Source organism: Bos indicus x Bos taurus, chromosome 1 (genome assembly GCF_003369695.1).
Source record: "Bos indicus x Bos taurus breed Angus x Brahman F1 hybrid chromosome 1, Bos_hybrid_MaternalHap_v2.0, whole genome shotgun sequence".
Classification (NCBI taxonomy): Eukaryota; Metazoa; Chordata; class Mammalia; order Artiodactyla; family Bovidae; genus Bos; species Bos indicus x Bos taurus.
Window position 1 is genome coordinate 79,942,242 of NC_040076.1, and position 18,297 is coordinate 79,960,538.

At 42.3% G+C, this 18,297-nt stretch overlaps 1 protein-coding gene across 2 annotated transcripts in view; it reads right to left on the reverse strand.

Moving 5' to 3' along the window:
* Nucleotides 1-18,297, reverse strand: part of ST6GAL1 (ST6 beta-galactoside alpha-2,6-sialyltransferase 1) — a 151,510-nt gene that overhangs the window by 23,797 nt on the left and 109,416 nt on the right. For both annotated transcript variants that reach the window (XM_027538537.1, XM_027538547.1), the window contains 2 exons: nt 14,754-15,402; nt 4,295-4,392 (listed from right to left, as the gene is read on the reverse strand). In XM_027538537.1, coding sequence (XP_027394338.1) covers nt 4,295-4,392; nt 14,754-15,351 — 696 coding nt within the window. In that variant the 5' untranslated portion in view covers nt 15,352-15,402. The remainder of the gene's footprint in view (nt 1-4,294; nt 4,393-14,753; nt 15,403-18,297) is intronic.

Consider the following 18,297-nt stretch of genomic DNA (forward strand, 5'->3'; position numbering starts at 1 on the left):
TTCAACCTTGCCCAGTAGAATTTCAGTAGATTCCCTCCTCTTCCTGCCTACCTCATGGGAAAAAAAGATGAAAAAAAAAAAATGAGGTGGTTTGGGTTTTTTTTGTCCTTTATTCAAATTTTGATACTGTTTTGACTTTCTCTCTGAAGCGGTTATAACATGTGCCTGGTTCCCTCCTCATATGAATAAAATAGACACTATCTCTATGAGAGTCATGAGCTTACTTTTTCCTGAAAATTATCCTTTAACTTTCTCTTTCTGCTAGGCACCTCTGAAGTAATCCCAAGCTGGCTGGCATCCCTACTAGGAGCCAAGAAACCCACTTGCCTAGGAAATGAGAGGACATGGAGACTGCGCAGACATGGGCAGGGCTTCATTCTGCATTAGTGACCACAGCCACCCTTTTTTGAGTCCTCACTGCAGCACGCGGGCCTCCGAGTGACCTGCTCCACACTAAGCAGTCTCACTGGATCCTACAAAGACCCTGAACGGTAACTATTTCCCTGTTACAAATAAGGGAACTGAGGCTCAGAAAGATAAAGCAACTTGCTCAAGTCACTCACGCAGGAAGTGCTGAGGGGGAAATCGGATCAAGGTCTATGTGGTAATTCTCAGGCAAACTTACCTTGGCTTTATTTATTTTCTTTTATTGAGGTACAGTTGATAAACAATATTATATACTGTTTCAATCGCAGCATAGCAACTATGTTTAAAGTTACTATAAAATGGTGGCTGTATTCCCTGCACTATACAATATATCCTTGTGGCTTTTTATTTTGTACCTAGTAGTTTCTACCTCTTAATCCCCTTATTTCACTTAGCATAATTTCCTCCAAGTCCATCCATGTTGTTGCAAATGGGAAAATTTCATTCTTTTTTTATGGCTGTGTAATATTCAATTGTGTATATACCACATCTTCTTAATTCATTTATCTATCTGGACATCTAGGTTGCTTCCATGTCTTGGCTATTGTAAACCGTGCTGCAGTGAACACTGGGGTGCATGGATCTTCTCACAGCATTGTTTTGGTTTCCTTTGCATGTATACCCAGGAGAGCAATTGCTAGAAATTAAAATTTCAGAATCTTTGAGGATTGAGGTTTAATTCATCACTAAACACCCAGAGGACTTCCCTGGTGGCTCAGCTGGTAGAGAATCCACCTGCAATGTGGGAGACTTGGGTTTGATACCTGGGTTAGGAAGATTCCCTGGAGAAGGGAATGGCTACCCACTCCAGTATTCTGGCCTGGAGAATTCCATGGACTGTATAGTCCATGAGGTTACAAAGAGTGGTACACGACTGAGCAACTTTCCAACACCTAGAAGAGATGCCCAAGAACGGGGTAGCCTTCCAAATCCAAGAGAATTTTCAGGCCTCCTCCATGCTTCCTCACATTCAGCTGCCTGCTGACCTGTGGGTCATACCACCTATGAGCAAACACAACTGAATTTCTCTCTGAATCCATGGTCCCAACCTCAACGTGGTCAGCATGCCTAGAGATCCTGCTCCATTCCTCTGGTTTACTCCATCCTCATTGACAATTTCAAACCTTCTTGGCTCAAACGTCCTCTACTAAAACCTCTCTTCCCCTCACCTCCCTACAAAATGTCTCCTTTTCTCTGTATCCTAACTTTGCAGAGAAAACAGAAGCCCCTTCAGTCTATCACTACAGACTGCCTCCAGCTACTCCCCCTCCCCAGTCCTCCTTCCTTTCTGACCTGCTCCTGCTGGGGTTAATCTTCCGCTAGGTTTTGGACCAACCACTCCTACCATTGACTTCAGTGTCACCTCTTTTTAGTATATTCAATTTCTGGATCAACTTTTTTTTTTCTCATTGACTTAAATTTGTGTGTATGTGATAAAATATATGTAACATAAGAAGAAAAGCTGTGACCAACCTAGACAGCATATTAAAAAGAAGAGATATTACTTTGCCAACAAAGGTCCATATAGTTAAAGCTATGGTTTTTCTAGTAGTCATGTATGGATGTGAGAATTGGACCATAAAAAATACTGAGTGCCAAAGAACTGATGCTCTTGAACTCTGGTGTTGAAGAAGACTGTTGAGAGAAACTTGGACTGCAAGATCAAACCAGTCAATCCTAAAGGAAATCAACCCTGAATATTCATTGGAAGAACTGATGCTGAAGCTGAGGTTCCAATACTTAGGCCACCTGATGCAAAGAACTGATTCATTGGAAAAGACCCTGATGCTAGGAAAGATTGAAGACAGGAGGAGACGGGGATAACAAAGGATGAGATGATTGGGTGGTATCACTGACTTGATGGACATGTGTTTGAGCAAGCTCTGGGAGCTGGTGATGGACAGGGAAGCATGGTGTGCTGCAGTCCATGGAGTCACAGAAAGTTGGACATGACTGAATAACTGAACTGACTGAAGATATACTCTTTTGAGCATTTTTGAGTGTACAGCTCAGTGGCATTAAGTACATTCACACTATTGTACAACCTGGGTTTGTACCACCATCCATCTCTAGAACTTTTTCATCTTCCCAAACTGGAACTCTATATCCATTAAACAACAATTCCTCTTTCCTGCCAGGCCCTGGCAACCACCTATCTCTATGAGTTTGACTACTCCAGGGACCACAGGTATGTGGAAACATACAGTATTTGTCCTTTTGTGACTGTCTTTCCACTGATTTTTAAACATTCTCAATTCTCTCTAATCTAAAACATGAACAAAAACGAGCCCTGGAACCCTCAACTCTCTCTCCAACTATTGCTCTATTTCTCTCTGCCCTTCAGAACCAGAATTCTTGAAGGAACTCTCCGTATTTGCCATCCTCCACCTATCTCACTTCTCCTCATACTCCAGTCTGGCTTCTGGCTTTATCACTCTCCCTTCATCACCTAGCTATTGCTGAGGCCAACAGTGACCTCCATTTTGCTAAGGAGAGAATGATGCTTTTCAATCTTCATCTAAATTGGCCTTTAAGCAGAATCTAGTGGCGCTGATGTCTTTCTTACTGCTCTCATTGCCCAAAGCTCCTGCATGGACTTTTCTTCTCTTTACACCTCTCCAGTGCTCTCATTTGGTCCCACTGTTTGTTGCCACATAGAAAGAGAAGATTTACAAATCCTCATCTGCAGTCCAAACCTTTCCACTGACCTCCAATCTCATTTGCACAACTTGACCTCTCTTCACAGATACATAAAAAGCAGCTCAGATCAAGCATATCCAGAAGATATATATATTTCTTTATCTCTGCCCGCCTTTCTGACCAAGCCCCTCACAACCCAAAACATCTCCAATACTCTTTGCAGTCTCAGTGACTCTAGCTGGCCAGTTACACAAGCCAGAAGCCCAGGTGCATCTGTGGCCTCCTCCCTTCACCTCTCACACTCAACCCCACATAGAGCCTGTCATCTGCACACATGGAATAGCTCTCAAATCCATCATTTCTCACAGTCACTTGCATGTCCACTCTGGTACAACTGCCAGCATTTCTAGTCCACACGATTTTAAGAGCCTCTTAAACGTGTTTCGCCATCCACTGGACCCACTGCATCTACTGCAGTGATCACTGGAAGCCAGGGATGTTTACAAAATGCAAGTGTGGGCGTGCATCAAAGAAGAAGACAAGCACCGTGGCCAAGCTCCTTCTTATCCTCAGCCTCGTCCACCTTTACATGCCCCCACCCCACCCCCCGAGACTCTCACCTCTTTCTGGGTCCTGGTGCCCCCCTGTCTCCTTCCACACAGGACCTTCCCTAGGCCATTGCCTCTTCCCACACTTCTCACCATGACCCCTTACTCCTCCTGCACAGCAAAGACACCTCCTTGCTATTCCTGACTTCCCTGTCTAGGGACACCTCCCCTTTCTGGGTTCTGGTGGCACCTTGACCCTTTTCTTTGTAGTTATCTGTTGTAACTTTACATTTGTTTGTATAACTACTGGACTGTATCTGTAAGTTACATGAGAGCAGGGCTGAGTCTGATTCACTCACCGTGTACCCTCCACAGCCACCTCAGTTCTGCACACATAAATATCAGAGTAGATAACATTGACACATAAATGCCAGCCACTGCGTGCTTTGTGTGGATCTTCTTACTCCTTCGTCACAACCCTGTGACGAAGATAGACACTATCATTGTCCCCTCTTCAGAGAGGCAGGAGTAACATATGCACGACTCTTTAGCTCACAAAAGGCAGAGCTGGTTTCGATGGCAGACAGGCTACCTGCAGAGTCTCTGTACTGATGGCTGCACCCTACTCAGCACCACCCATGTTTGTGGAAGGATGTATTTCTGCACAGAAGAAGTTTTACCTGAGAGTTTACCAGACGAATGGTGGTTTTCGTGCCCACGTCTTGTTGGAATTTGACTGTGGGTGCCCCATTAAACCTCAGGACTGCATCGTGATCATCTAGAAACCACAAGGAAACAACACATCAGCAGTGATGACGGTGTGAACATCAGCGATATGAGGAGAGAGAGAAGGTCTGGAGGGAGAGAGGGTAGAAGGAAGAGGAGGGCAAGGGAATAATACTCCCCAATCTTTATGTCCTCATGGTACTCAGGGGACAGTGACCATATTTGTATGGCACAGTCAGGTCAGGTTCACAGGCAGAGACCACCAGCTGTCTGCCCAATCACTGCGAAGGCTAAAGAGGTCCGTACGTTGGTGTCCCTGAAACCCATTCAGTGTCGCACAGGGGCAATGTGGACAGGGCCAATGCATTACTCCCAGTGAATCACTATTCTAGTTACCAAAGGAGCAAACCAGACATTCTCTTGGTATTACCAGTAGGTCATACTTCTATCCTTATCAGAAAATCAAAGATCCTACCATAAGCTTGGCTTAATCCACAAGTGCAGAGTATCCCCATGGCACTCTGAAAAGCTGGCTGGGCATAGCACACGACAGCTCCCTAAGTGTTCCCTTTAGGAATCCAAGCCCCTGGAGGGGTCACAGACCTGGGTGCTGGACGAGATGGAATGAGAAGTCACAGAGCTAAACTAAACCCCGTATTTTCTATTTAAAAAAAAAAAAAAAAAAAAGCTCTTTGTAAGGAACAAAATCTTCAATCCAGCCAAGATCAAGTAGACCATCTTTTAAAAAATCTACTCACTCCCCAGCTCTCATTCTCTGTCCTTGTAGCTGTTCAAGCAGTGTTTGGAAGACTAGGAGAAGATCCTCTATCTACAATGATCAATCTGATGGGGGAAGGAACTGATGACTTCTAAGATCCATTTTAACCTGGAGCCTCTGATCCTATGAGAGCTCCTTTCAAGTTTACGTGATCAAACAAGCTTCAGTTCACCACTGAAATCTGCACAGGATTTAGAGGTCAGTCCAGATCTCTGTTCAATTTCTTTCCATGAGGGATTGATTTTGGATGGTTCATGCAAAAAGGTGGCATCAGGAGAAGAAGGGTAGGAGTGGATTTTGGCTCAATATAAGTGGGTCCAAAGGAGAATATCCACAGAATTAAGGGATGAAAGCCTCCCTCTTTTTGTATCCCTACACCCCAGCAATCTAGATACCTCATTCACAAAAACAACCTTATCCTCAATCCTAGGGAAAAAATTTTTATCAAAAGGGTTTAAAAGTTACATTGTTATACACACACACACACACACACACACACACACACACACAAACTATGTATAAAATAGATAGCTGGCTGTGTAACACAGGGAATTCAGCCCAGTGCTCTATAACAATCTAGATGAGTGGGATGGGGGTTGGGGATAGGATGGAAGCACAAGATGAAAGAGATATATGTATAAAAAAAAGCTGATTCACGTTCTTTTACAGCAGAAACCAATACAGCATTGTAAAGCAATTATCCTCCAATTAAAAATAAAATTCTTTAAAAAGTTACATAAGACGTTCATAGTCTAGACATTATCAGATAACAAGACAGGCACAGAGAACCACAAATGGAGCAGCAAGTTTATCTTTAGATAACTCAGATTGCAATCAGTTTTGCTGAAATTAACCACTGGTTTCAAAAGTGACCAGCAGTAGCCATGCTAGAAATGCTGATGCATTAGAAACTTCCCTCAGTCAACTTTCCCATCTCACAGGTGAATAAGTTATTAATCTGAGAGTCCCAGTAGATAAGAATGGCAAGCTCAAATGCAGTCATTGAGAATCAAATAAAAGGACTATTTACAGAGCTGTGGGTGGAGTTTAATGAGGTAAAAGTCAAACAAGGAATGGGACCATGCTCTGGGGTTGGATATGGCAGAGAACCCCACTGCTACACTGCAGGTAGCAGGAGGCCACCTGGCAGGAACCTCAGAGGGAATCATTACACAATCTCTTTTTCTTCCTCTCCTCTGACCTCCAAGCCTGGAAGGAAAAGGAAGCAAGCAGGACTCAGAGAACCCGAAAGGGACTGAAACTTTTAGTCAAGGAAGAGAAGCAGTCTGTACTCATTCTAAAAGGTGAGATGGGACGGGGAAGGGGTTGGGGGAGAAGACAGATACTCCGCCTCACTCTCCTCCTTCTTAGTCTCAGATTTGTGCCAGTGCTTCCACTATCTGTATGCTCAGTCATTCAGTCGTGTCCAAGTCTCTGCAGCCCCTTGGACTATTATAGCCCATGAGGCTCCTCTGTCCATGGGATTTCCCAGTCAAGAATACTGGAGTATGTTGTCATGCTCTTCTCCAGGGGATCTTCCCAACCCAGGGACTGAACCCACATCTCTTGTATCTCCTGCATTGCAGGCAGATTCTTTACCACTAGCACCACCTGGGAAGCCCACTTCCTCTGTCTAGTTCCCAATGAAAGCCAAAAGGGCAAGAATGCCCAGGTGACACAGTCTACATTTCTACTTCCCAGGGAAGGGTGGAGCGTGGGTTTGGAGCGGCAGATAGAGAACAGCCAGCACAGGAGGCTTGGGATAGGCCCCTGGCTGACCATGAAAAAGGAGAATGTTTTTGTTCCTTCAATAAATACTTACTAGAAAAGAAGAAGTAAAACTCTCACTATTTGCAGATGACATGATCCTCTACATAGAAAACCCTAAAGACTCCACCAGAAAATTACTAGAACTAATCAATAATTATAGTAAAGTTGCAGGACATAAAATCAACACACAGAAATCCCTTGCATTCCTATACACTAATAATGAGAAAACAGAAAGAGAAATTAAGGAAACAATTCCATTCACCATTGCAACGGAAAGAATAAAATACTTAGGAATATATCTACCTAGAGAAACTAAAGACCTATACATAGAAAACTATAAAACACTGGTGAAAGAAATCAAAGAGGACACTAATAGATGGAGAAATATACCATGTTCATGGATTGGAAGAATCAATATAGTGAAAATGAGTATACTACCCAAAGCAATTTATAGATTCAATGCAATCCCTATCAAGCTACCAACGGTATTCTTCACAGAGCTAGAACAAATAATTTCACAATTTGTATGGAAATACAAAAAACCTCGAATAGCTAAAGCGATCTTGAGAAAGAAGAATGGAACTGGAGGAATCGACCTACCTGACCTCAGGCTCTACTACAAAGCCACAGTTATCAAGACAGTATGGTACTGGCACAAAGACAGAAATATAGATCAATGGAACAAAATAGAAAGCCCAGAAATAAATCCACGCACATATGGACACCTTATCTTTGACAAAGGAGGCAAGAATATACAATGGATTAAAGACAATCTCTTTAACAAGTGGTGCTGGGAAATCTGGTCAACCACTTGTAAAAGAATGAAACTAGAGCACTTTCTAACACCATACACAAAAATAAACTCAAAATGGATTAAAGATCTAAATGTAAGACCAGAAACTATAAAACTCCTAGAGGAGAACATAGGCAAAACACTCTCCGACATACATCACAGCAGGATCCTCTATGACCCACCTCCCAGAATATTGGAAATAAAAGCAAAAATAAACAAATGGGACCTAATTAAACTTAAAAGCTTCTGCACACCAAAGGAAACTATTAGCAAGGTGAAAAGACAGCCTTCAGAATGGGAGAAAATAATAGCAAATGAAGCAACTGACAAACAACTAATCTCAAAAATATACAAGCAACTCCTACAGCTCAATTCCAGAAAAATAAATGACCCAATCAAAAAATGGGCCGAAGAACTAAATAGACATTTCTCCAAAGAAGACATACAGAGGGCTAACAAACACATGAAAAGATGCTCAACATCACTCATTATCAGAGAAATGCAAATCAAAACCACAATGAGGTACCATTTCACACCAGTCAGAATGGCTGCGATCCAAAAGTCTACAAACAATAAATGCTGGAGAGGGTGTGGAGAAAAGGGAACCCTCTTACACTGTTGGTGGGAATGCAAACTAATACAGCCACTATGGAGAACAGTGTGGAGATTCCTTAAAAAACTGGACATAGAGCTGCCTTATGATCCAGCAATCCCACTGCTGGGCATACACACTGAGGAAACCAGAAGGGAAAGAGACACGTGTACCCCAATGTTCATCACAGCACCATTTATAATAGCCAGGACATGGAAGCAATCTAGATGTCCATCAGCAGATGAATGTATAAGAAAGCAGTGGTACATATACACAATGGAGTATTACTCAGCCATTAAAAAGAATACATTTGAATCAGTTCTAATGAGGTGGATGAAACTGGAGCCTATTATACAGAGTGAAGTAAGCCAGAAGGAAAAACACCAACACAGTATACTAACGCATATATATGGAATTTAGAAAGATAGTAATAACTCTGTGTACGAGACAGCAAAAGAGACACTGATGTATAGAACAGTCTTATGGACTCTGTTGCAGAGGGAGAGGGTGGGAAGATGTGGGAGAATGGCATTGAAACATGTATAATATCATGTATGAAACAAGTTGCCAGTCCAGGTTCGATGCACGATACTGGATGCTTGGGACTAGTGCACTGGGACGACCCAGAGGGATGGTATGGGGAGGGAGGAGGGAGGAGGGTTCAGGATGGGGAACACATGTATACCTGTGGCGGATTCATTTTGATATTTGGCAAAACTAATACAATTTGTAAAGTTTAAAAATAAAATAAAATTTTAAAAAATAAAATAAAATGAATAAATAAATAAATACTGATTAAACACCTACTCTCTGCCTGGCACTGGAGACAATGGTTGTGAGCAAGAAATCAAGGTCCTTGCCCTTAGAGACCTTGAAATCCACAGTAAAGAGAAAGGCAATAAATAAGCACAACAACCTATATTCAAGATAACTACAGATTGTGATCAGTACTGTGGCACAAAAGTAACCTATAATGGAAAAGAATCTGAAAAAAATATACATATATATGGGAAGGGTCCAGGAAAGCAAATTCCAGCCAGAGGACACAGCAGTGTCAAGACCCTAAGGAGGGTAAGGACTTAACTGCGAACAAGTGAATGAGGGAAAGAAAAAATAAAGGATGCAGTGGAAGAGACTGGAAAAAAGCAAACCATGCAGGCTGTGCTATGAAGGTATGAAGTTTGAATTTTATTCTAAGATTTAAAAAAAAAAATCAAAGAAGAAAACTTTAAAACAGACCACTAAATTTAAGCTTATAAAAAAAGGGATTAGATTCTTATTTGTCAAACTGTCCTTTGCTATTGCTATTGAAGACTAAAAAACTTTCAGGCTTGAATAGGTCTTGAGGAAATCACCAGGAGAAATCCACAGCTACTGGGTCCGGGTATAATAACTCCAAATAGCTAGAAATTATGGTGAAAGAAATTTTATCACTACTTGGACCAAATATTTTTTTATATTTTCCAATGAGCTTAATGAATCATATAACCATGTATGGAAGACCATATTCTGATTCTGACTAGGAAAACTAGATATGACACAGATTGGGGTGGGCAAACTATGGCCCACAGAGCAAATCTGACCTGCCTCATCTTTGTAAATAAAGTTTTATTGGAACATAACCAGATGCATTCATTTATTACTGTCTGTGGTTGATTTTCAGATGGTAAAGAATCTGCCTGCAATGTAGGAGACACGGGTTCGATCCCTGGGTCAGGAAGATTCCCTGGAGAAGGGAATGGCAACACACTCCAGTATTCTTGCCTGGAGAATCCCATGGATAGAGGAGCCTGGCCATCTACAGTCCATGGGGTCACAAAGAATCAATCATGACTGAGCAAATGAGCATGCATGCACGCAGGTGGTTGATTTTGCACTAAAATAGCAGTCATTTTAAGAGACACTGTATGTCTTCAAAACCAAAAATATTTGCCATCTGGCCCTTTATAGGGAAAGTTTGCTGAACCCTGATATAAACAATCATGCTGTCTGAGCTACTCAATATCCAAGGGTGTCTTCCCAGTCATCACTCTGCCCAGGAACTCCATCTGCCCAAAAATATGCCCAAACTCTACCCACTTTTGCCTTCCATCATGTGGTACACCTGCTTCACTTCAGCCTTTCCTACTGGTCCTTCTGATTTTTTCTTTTTTTCTTTTTTTGTTTGTCCCTGTTATTTCCTTGCCCTTCAAATGTAAACTTTGCTTTAGATTTTCTCATCAATCTTCTTTTCTGGATTACAACTATCACCTTGAAACAAATGACTCTTAATCTCCCACCCTTACACTTCCCTGAAAGCAAATACCCAACTGCATAGTGGGTATCTACCCACAAACACTTCAGACTTAGAACATCCAAAATGGAACCTGTCTTCCTCCAGAAGAATGCTCCCTGCTGATATAATATAGCCTGCTCCCTGGCCAGAGACCCTGGCTTCTACCCCTACCAATTAGACTCAAGATCATGTCTAATTAGAACCAAGTTCTGTCTCTTCCACCTCACCAAGCCTCTCAAGTCAAACCTTTTCTTCCCACCACCACCACCACTGCTCAACGGACCTGGCACTTCCCATTGGATGTGGCAATATTCCCTAACAGCAGAGAGATTAGATTGCAATCCCCTGAGACAAGGAGACCCAGAGACATATGAAACCTCTCTGAAACACACATGATCCCAACACTTGCTTGCTCAAAACCTTCTAGGCCTCTCCATGGCTTAAAGAACCAAATTCAAAGTCCTTATTATGATGGTCAACTCCCTCTAAGAACTGAACCCTGACTACCCTTCCGATCTCATTTCTCAGCCCTCTTCACCGTGTGAGACCCTACCTCCCAGCCAAACAGGGTTATTTGTGATGCTTAAACATGCTCTGCACTTTTTTTTTTCCATGCAGCCTTCGCTTCTTACTTTTGTCTCAGAATGCTCTTCTCCTCTCTTCTAGGAGAGAAAATCAGGAAGAATATGAAGTTATTATTTTAACCTGACAAGGGATTCATTCATTATTATAAAACTACAATCACCATGGGGCACAAAAGAAGAGTTTAGGCTAAGTGTGGGGGCCTTGGAGTCAAACACCCCAGTTTCAAGTCCCAGTCTACTATCAACCAGCTGTGTAAGCTTTCTGAGTGTTAATACTTGGCTCATCAGTAAAACGGGGACAATAATTGTACCTACCTCGTGGGATTACTGGGAGGATTAAAAGAGCAAGGCTTGTTACTCACACAGCAGTTGCACCATACGTGTTACTCCTATTAGTTATAATATTTGTTAAGTGTGCTACTGCTTGAAATGAATATTCAAAAAAATCTAAGATACTTTACATGTGTATGTATCAAAAACAATTAAAAATTACTATGCCCACTGTTGGCTGGTTTGTGGGACTGCCAGAGACACAACACATTGTTACAGTTCCTCTGATAAACAGTTTTGTAATGCCCCAGAAAAAGAGCCCTAAAACATATGTTACTTGGTCTTCTAGCCCTGCTCCTGAGGGTATTTCCCCTTTGGAGGGCAGTAGTAGTCACTTACGGAGAAGGCAATGGCACCCCACTCCAGTACTCTTGCCTGGCAAATCCCATGGATGGAGGAGCCTGGTGGGCTGCAGTCCATGGGGTCACTAGGAGTCGGACACAACTAAGCGACTTCACTTTCACTTTTCACTTTCATGCATTGGAGAAGGAAATGGCAACCCCCTCCAGTGTTCTTGCCTGGAGAATCCCAGGGACGGGGGAGCCTGGTGGGCTGCCATCTATGGGGTCACACAGAGTCAGACACGACTGAAGCGACTTAGCAGCAGCAGCAGCAGCAGTCACTTAAGTTATCTTCACAAAACTCATTAGCAGTACTACGTTTAAGAGCAAACAATTTGAAACTATTTGATATATTCAACAGTTGGGAATAAGCTGGACAAATTCCAGATGTGATGGGAAGGCTGTGGGCCTGGCAAGCTCAGAGGCCTTTAACAGAAGGCCTTTCCTCTCTCTTTCCTCTTTGTATTCTAAGTTCCTACTTGATACTGTTGATGAATCCATGAGGGAATAAAAGAATACATGAATTAATTTCTTAACGTATTTGTTAGACTAAATGCCCAAGGGAAATACCCAATAAAAGGCAGAACATTTGAAGTCTAGCACACGATTTTTGTTCAGTTCAGTTCAGTCGCTCAGTCGTGTCCGACTCTTTGCGACCCCATGAATCACAGCACGCCAGGCCTCCCTGTCCATCACCAACTCCCGAAGTTCACTCAGACTCACGTCCATCGAGTCAGTGATGCCACCCAGCCATCTCATCCTCTGTCGTCCCCTTCTCCTCCTGCCCCCAATCCCTCCCAGCATCAGAGTCTTTTTCCAACAAGTCAACTCTTCGATTGACTCTAATGATTTTTGTTAGATCTCAGGATCAAAGTCCTTCCATGAAATCACATATTTGAAATGATAACTGCAGTCTACAGAAAAAGATTATTTTAAAGTTTAGTTAAACCCCTCCAATGTTTTATGAAGTACATAAAAATAAAGATTATAGTTCCAATTCATGGAAGTATTAGGTTCTACCTGAAACTTCAACACAATTCCAGCCAGGCAGGCAATGGTGACTTGAAGAAGAGGATCAGCTAACACCTGGAATATTCTAAACATTACCATTAAAAGAAAAATTGGGGAAGGAAGAAAGAAATCTAGTTCCATTATAGATGAAATAAAAACCAATTACATTTAGCTTCTAGAAAACGAAGTCCAAAAGAAACCAAAAAAGCAAAAGCAAAAGTTGGGGTGGGGTTGGTTATCTTGGCAGCTTTTATTCCTAAGTGCTGCCCATTTGGGGAAGTATAAAATATGATCTCATCACTTCTTTCTGCTCTAGAGAATCTAATTTGAGTCTGCTTTACTTCTTTTGAGAGCCTATGCTCGGTTTCAGACCATTTTTCCTGGCAGTCATATGAAGGAAATAAAAAAGGAGACATATGACCTCACCTGCTCCAGTACCTTCCAGGGCCTGACAGAAGTGCTTTGCTTCCTTTAGCCTAATTCATTTCACAATCATGGAAAACACATTCTCTCAGAACAATCGAACTAAGGCACATTAAGCAAATCCATAGCACTGTGCTATATCTATGTTTACAAATCTGGATCAACTTTCTACTTTTTTAAGTTTATTTCTACTGAAGTATAGTTTTTTTAATTTTTTTATTAGAAGATAATTGCTTTACAATGTTGTGTTGATCTCTGCCGTGCAACAGCACAAATCAGTCATAATTTTACATTATGACTATATATCTATAGATACATAGATATCTATATATATCTATATCTATATATCTCCCCTCCCTCTTGAGCCTCTGAAACATAGCTGATTTACGATGTTGCATCAGCTTCATGGGTATTGCACAGTGAAACATATACATACACACACACCCCATATACATATATATGCATGCTACATCACTTCAGCTGTGTCCAACTCTGTGTGACCCTATGGACCGTAGCCCACCAGGCTCCTCTGTCCAAGGGATTCTCTAGGCAAGAATACTGAAGTAGGTTGCCATTTCCTCCTCCAGGTGATCTTCCCAACCCAGGGATGAAACCCCAGTCTCTTATTCCTCCTGTACTGGCAGGCCAATTCTTTCCCCTCCTGGGAAGCCCATGAAATACATATATATAATTTTTTTCAGATTCTTTTCCCTCATAGGTTATTATAAAATATTGAGACTAGTTCCCTATGTTATACAGCAGGTTCTTGTTGGTTTATCTCTTTCATGTAGTGTATATGTTAACCCTAGTTTGTCTATCTTAATGAACTATGACAAATTTTGGGAAAAGCAAATTTATATATTCTCATCAGTGATTTTTAACGATTTTGGGGGTCACAGACCCGTTTGAGATACAACAGAAAGCTATGGACTCTCTCTTTGGAACAACGCAGGCTGAATTATACAGATACGCATGTTAAACACACATAAACAGCACATAGTTTTCATATGATTGTAGGGATTTGTGAACCTCCTGAATTGGTCCAGAATCCCCAATTAACTCCTTTCAAAGAGCAAAACTAAAAATTAGTTAGGTCATTGAGGCCAAAAGAGATAATTAGTTGCTAATTAATCAGTAAATTATAGAATTTCAGGACCTGAAGATAAAGTAGAGATCTATGCTTTAAATATTTTTAAATGTTAATGCAGTGTTTTCCTTCTTGGTAGCAAAGGAACTTTCTTTTCAAACAAAATTTTCTGTAGGACACCAGTATTTAAAATGGATCAAAATAGAGCTATTCGAATTAATAAAGCTGCTGGAAGACTGGATCCCCATTCTCTCCACTGCCCCCTTGCCACCTCTGACTCGTGAAGCACATCTGAGAAACACCGATTGGGCTGCTCCACCAGTCCACGAGCCATACTGGGACTGCTAGTCCCCACCCCTGTCCATGTGCCCAGATGGTCCAAATGAGCACTGGCCACTCAGATAACAGTCTCTACACGGCAGAACCCACCTATTTCTCGGCCCAGCCGGGAGGACTTCAGAGATCCTGCTGAAGAGACCACAGCACACCTGCCCCACGGCCCAGCCTTGGACCTAATGTCCTCCTGAGGCAGGAAGCCCTCCCAGTCAGAGGTGTTGAAGGGAAAATCTGTGGCCTCTATCATTGAAATGTTGACGTGGTCCCGGAGGTGGCAAAGCAGGGCCTCTGCGCTGAACTTGACCCCGGGCCCTGGCCCCTTGTACGTCACTTTGTACTTGTTCATGTTCAGATAATTCTTCCGGATAGTTTGCAGCCTGGGGGCAAGGTTTTTGGAGGAGCTGTCCTTGTCCCACACCTGGAAGGTAGCCTTCAACTTGGCCTTGGGACCACCGAGTGCCTGGATGTTCCTCTGGGGGTTGTGGGTGCTGCTGGAGGACACAGGTTGGGAACTAGAGCTCACGGCCAGTTTCTCCAGGCCCTGCAACACCTGGTATTCCTTGTTTTGCAGTTTAAGGAACTCATAGTAATTCCCTTTCTTCTTTTCTTTCCACACACAGATGATGGCAAACAGGAGAAAGATGAGCACACAGCAGCTGAAGACTTTTTTCTTCAAGCTGGTGCGAGTCATAATGAAGGACGTGTTCAAGGAAACCACGCTGTTCTGAGCAGGAAAATATGCCTAAAAAAAAGTGAGACAAGGCAGAAAGTGATGTAAAGAACAGCCAAAAGTAATGACGAGCTAAGCAATGGCTTTAGAGTGACGAGAACTGAATTCCAGCGCATGCCTATCTCCCATTTTCAGCAAGTCTCCAAAATAAAAAAAAATCACCCTCAGTTTGGGCTTGAAATGTAGAAAGTCATCCTCAGACACTCTCATCTTCCTCTCTGAACCATGAGCACTCTATGGACTTGCCCACCACACCTTTGTACTCCCTGAATCTTAGTTTCCTGTTGTCTCAGTCTGGCTTCCTGAGTACTCTCTGAGCTCCCTGAGGTCAAGAACCACAACTTACACACTCAGTTCCTAGGGCCTCACACTATTTGTTCAAGGAAGGCATACATGCTTGAAAAACTAAAAGAGAACAGCAGAGCAGGCTGACGTGTCTATGTCACAGGAAGCCAAACTCCATAAAAAGGCCTGGCCTCCTTTTAAAATTGCCAGGAAGAGACCTCTCACCATAGACGGTGTGGTAGGTGCACAGTGCATTTCTCTAAAGGCTCTGGTGCTAGATTCCTGTGCGAGAAGAAAGCCAAGGGTTAGCTTCACAATAGAACATTCAGGTTTATGGAATTCTACATGTGGCAGGAAACTGACTCTCCTCATAGCAGAAGATGGGATCTCCTAATAAGATAGCAGATATGTGACCAGTTAAGGAAATGAAAACAAAAATGCATTAAGCACATAGGAGGTTATTTCATTTAATTTCATCATAAACCAGGGGGCATCATGATAAACAATATCAGTGAGCACCATGTTAATAATAACCTAACATGAAGGGCATCTCCAGAGCTGTGCAGAAAAGCCCTAACCATCACCAACCATGATGGTGCCATAATCTCCATTTTTATAGATTAACCACCTGAGGTGCTGAGAAATTAAGAGAAATGCCTAGGATCACAGAACTGCGTGAATAGTAGATTGAGATTCAAATCCAAGCGCACTTGCTTTCCTAACCCGTGACCCTTTCACTGCATCATGTCCAGGATGCTGAAAGTTCTAGAAAATGGACTTCACAAATTAAATAGAGCCTGAATAGGCTCCTTTATATCTGAGTAAAGACCTACTTTGCTTTCCCAGAATTTATTGTCAAACTGAACGGAAAATGGAAGAACTTTGAATTCAAATAATGTCTGTAATCTTCTGGAAAACATTAACTTATTCCCTAAGTAACTAGGTTTATTTACCATAATGAGTTAAAGCAACTACCCCTAGGATTTTGCTAACTGATTAAGAATCTATACAGTAGTAATTAACACAACATTGTAATCAACCATAATTTTTAAAAATTCAAAAAAAAAAAAAGAAACAGATCTATAGTCGACTTCCAGGAAGCCTGCTCCTAAGGTTATCAGAGATAAGGCAGTAGGAGTACTGAAATGGGTATCACAGAACCTGGCTTCTTGTCCCCACTCTTGGTGGCCTTAGGCAAGTCTCTTAACCTCTCTGCACCTGTTTCTGTGGAGTAATCATCTCTGCCATGTCTCATTCACTGGTCCTGGGAACACCAAAGGAGAATGACATTCATGGACTTTGAACTAGGTAAATATAAGGCACAGAAGGTTAGAGCCCACCCCCGCCAGCGCCCACGGGCATGAGAGCCACATGGAGGCAATGTGGAACGGCAAACAGTGGCAGAGTGGAGCACTGGCCATGACTCATCAACCTGAACTTCAGGTCCTTCATCAAGTATAACTGAAGTACAGGTCACTTATAATGTTAGTTACAGGTCTAAAACAGTGATTTGATATTTTTATAGATTCAGTTCAGTTCAGTCGCTCAGTCGTGTCCGACTCTTTGCGACCCCATGAATCACAGCACGCCAGGCCTCCCTGACCATCACCAACTCCTGGAGTTCACTCAGACTCACGTCCATCGAGTCAGTGATGCCATCCAGCCATCTCATCCTCTGTCGTCCCTTTCTCCTCCTGCCCCCAATCCCTCCCAGCATCAGAGTCTTTTCCAATGAGTCAACTCTTCGCATGAGGTGGCCAAAGTACTGGAGTTTCAGCTTTAGCATCATTGCTTCCAGAGAAATTTCAGGGCTGATCTCCTTCAGAATGGACTGATTGGATCTCCTTGCAGTCCAAGGGACTCTCAAGAGTCTTCTCCAACACCACAGTTCAAAAGCATCAATTCTTCAGTGCTCAGCCTTCTTCACAGTCCAACTCTCACATCCATACATGACCACAGGAAAAACCATAGCCTTGACTAGACGAACCTTTGTTGGCAAAGTAATGTCTCTGCTTTTGAATATGCTATCTAGGTTGGTCATAACTTTCCTTCCAAGGAGTAAGTGTCTTTTAATTTCATGGCTGCAGTCACCATCTGTAGTGATTTTGGAGCCCAGAAAAAAAAAAGTCTGACACTGTTTCCCCATCTATTTCCCATGAAGTGATGGGACTGGATGCCATGATCTTCGTTTTCTGAATGTTGAGCTTTAAGCCAACTTTTTCACTCTCCTCTTTCACTTTCATCAAGAAGCTTTTTAGTTCCACTTCACTTTCTGCCATAAGGGTGGTGTCATCTGCATATCTGAGGTTATTGATATTTCTCCCAGCAATCTTGATTCCAGCTTGTGTTTCTTATGTACCATTATAACATTTTTTACTATAGTCTCTATGCGGTACATTACATCCCTCTGACTTATTTATAACTGATACTCTAGCCAGCCAGCCACACCAGCACACTTAAGTATAACTAGTAGTTTATACCTCAAACCCCCTTTACCTCTCTCACACTTCCCCCTATCACCCTTCCCTCTGGCAACCATTAGTTTGTTCTCTGTAACTCTAAGTCTGTTTCTGTTTTTTGTTTTTGTAGATTCCACATGTAAGTGAAAATGTACAGTATTTG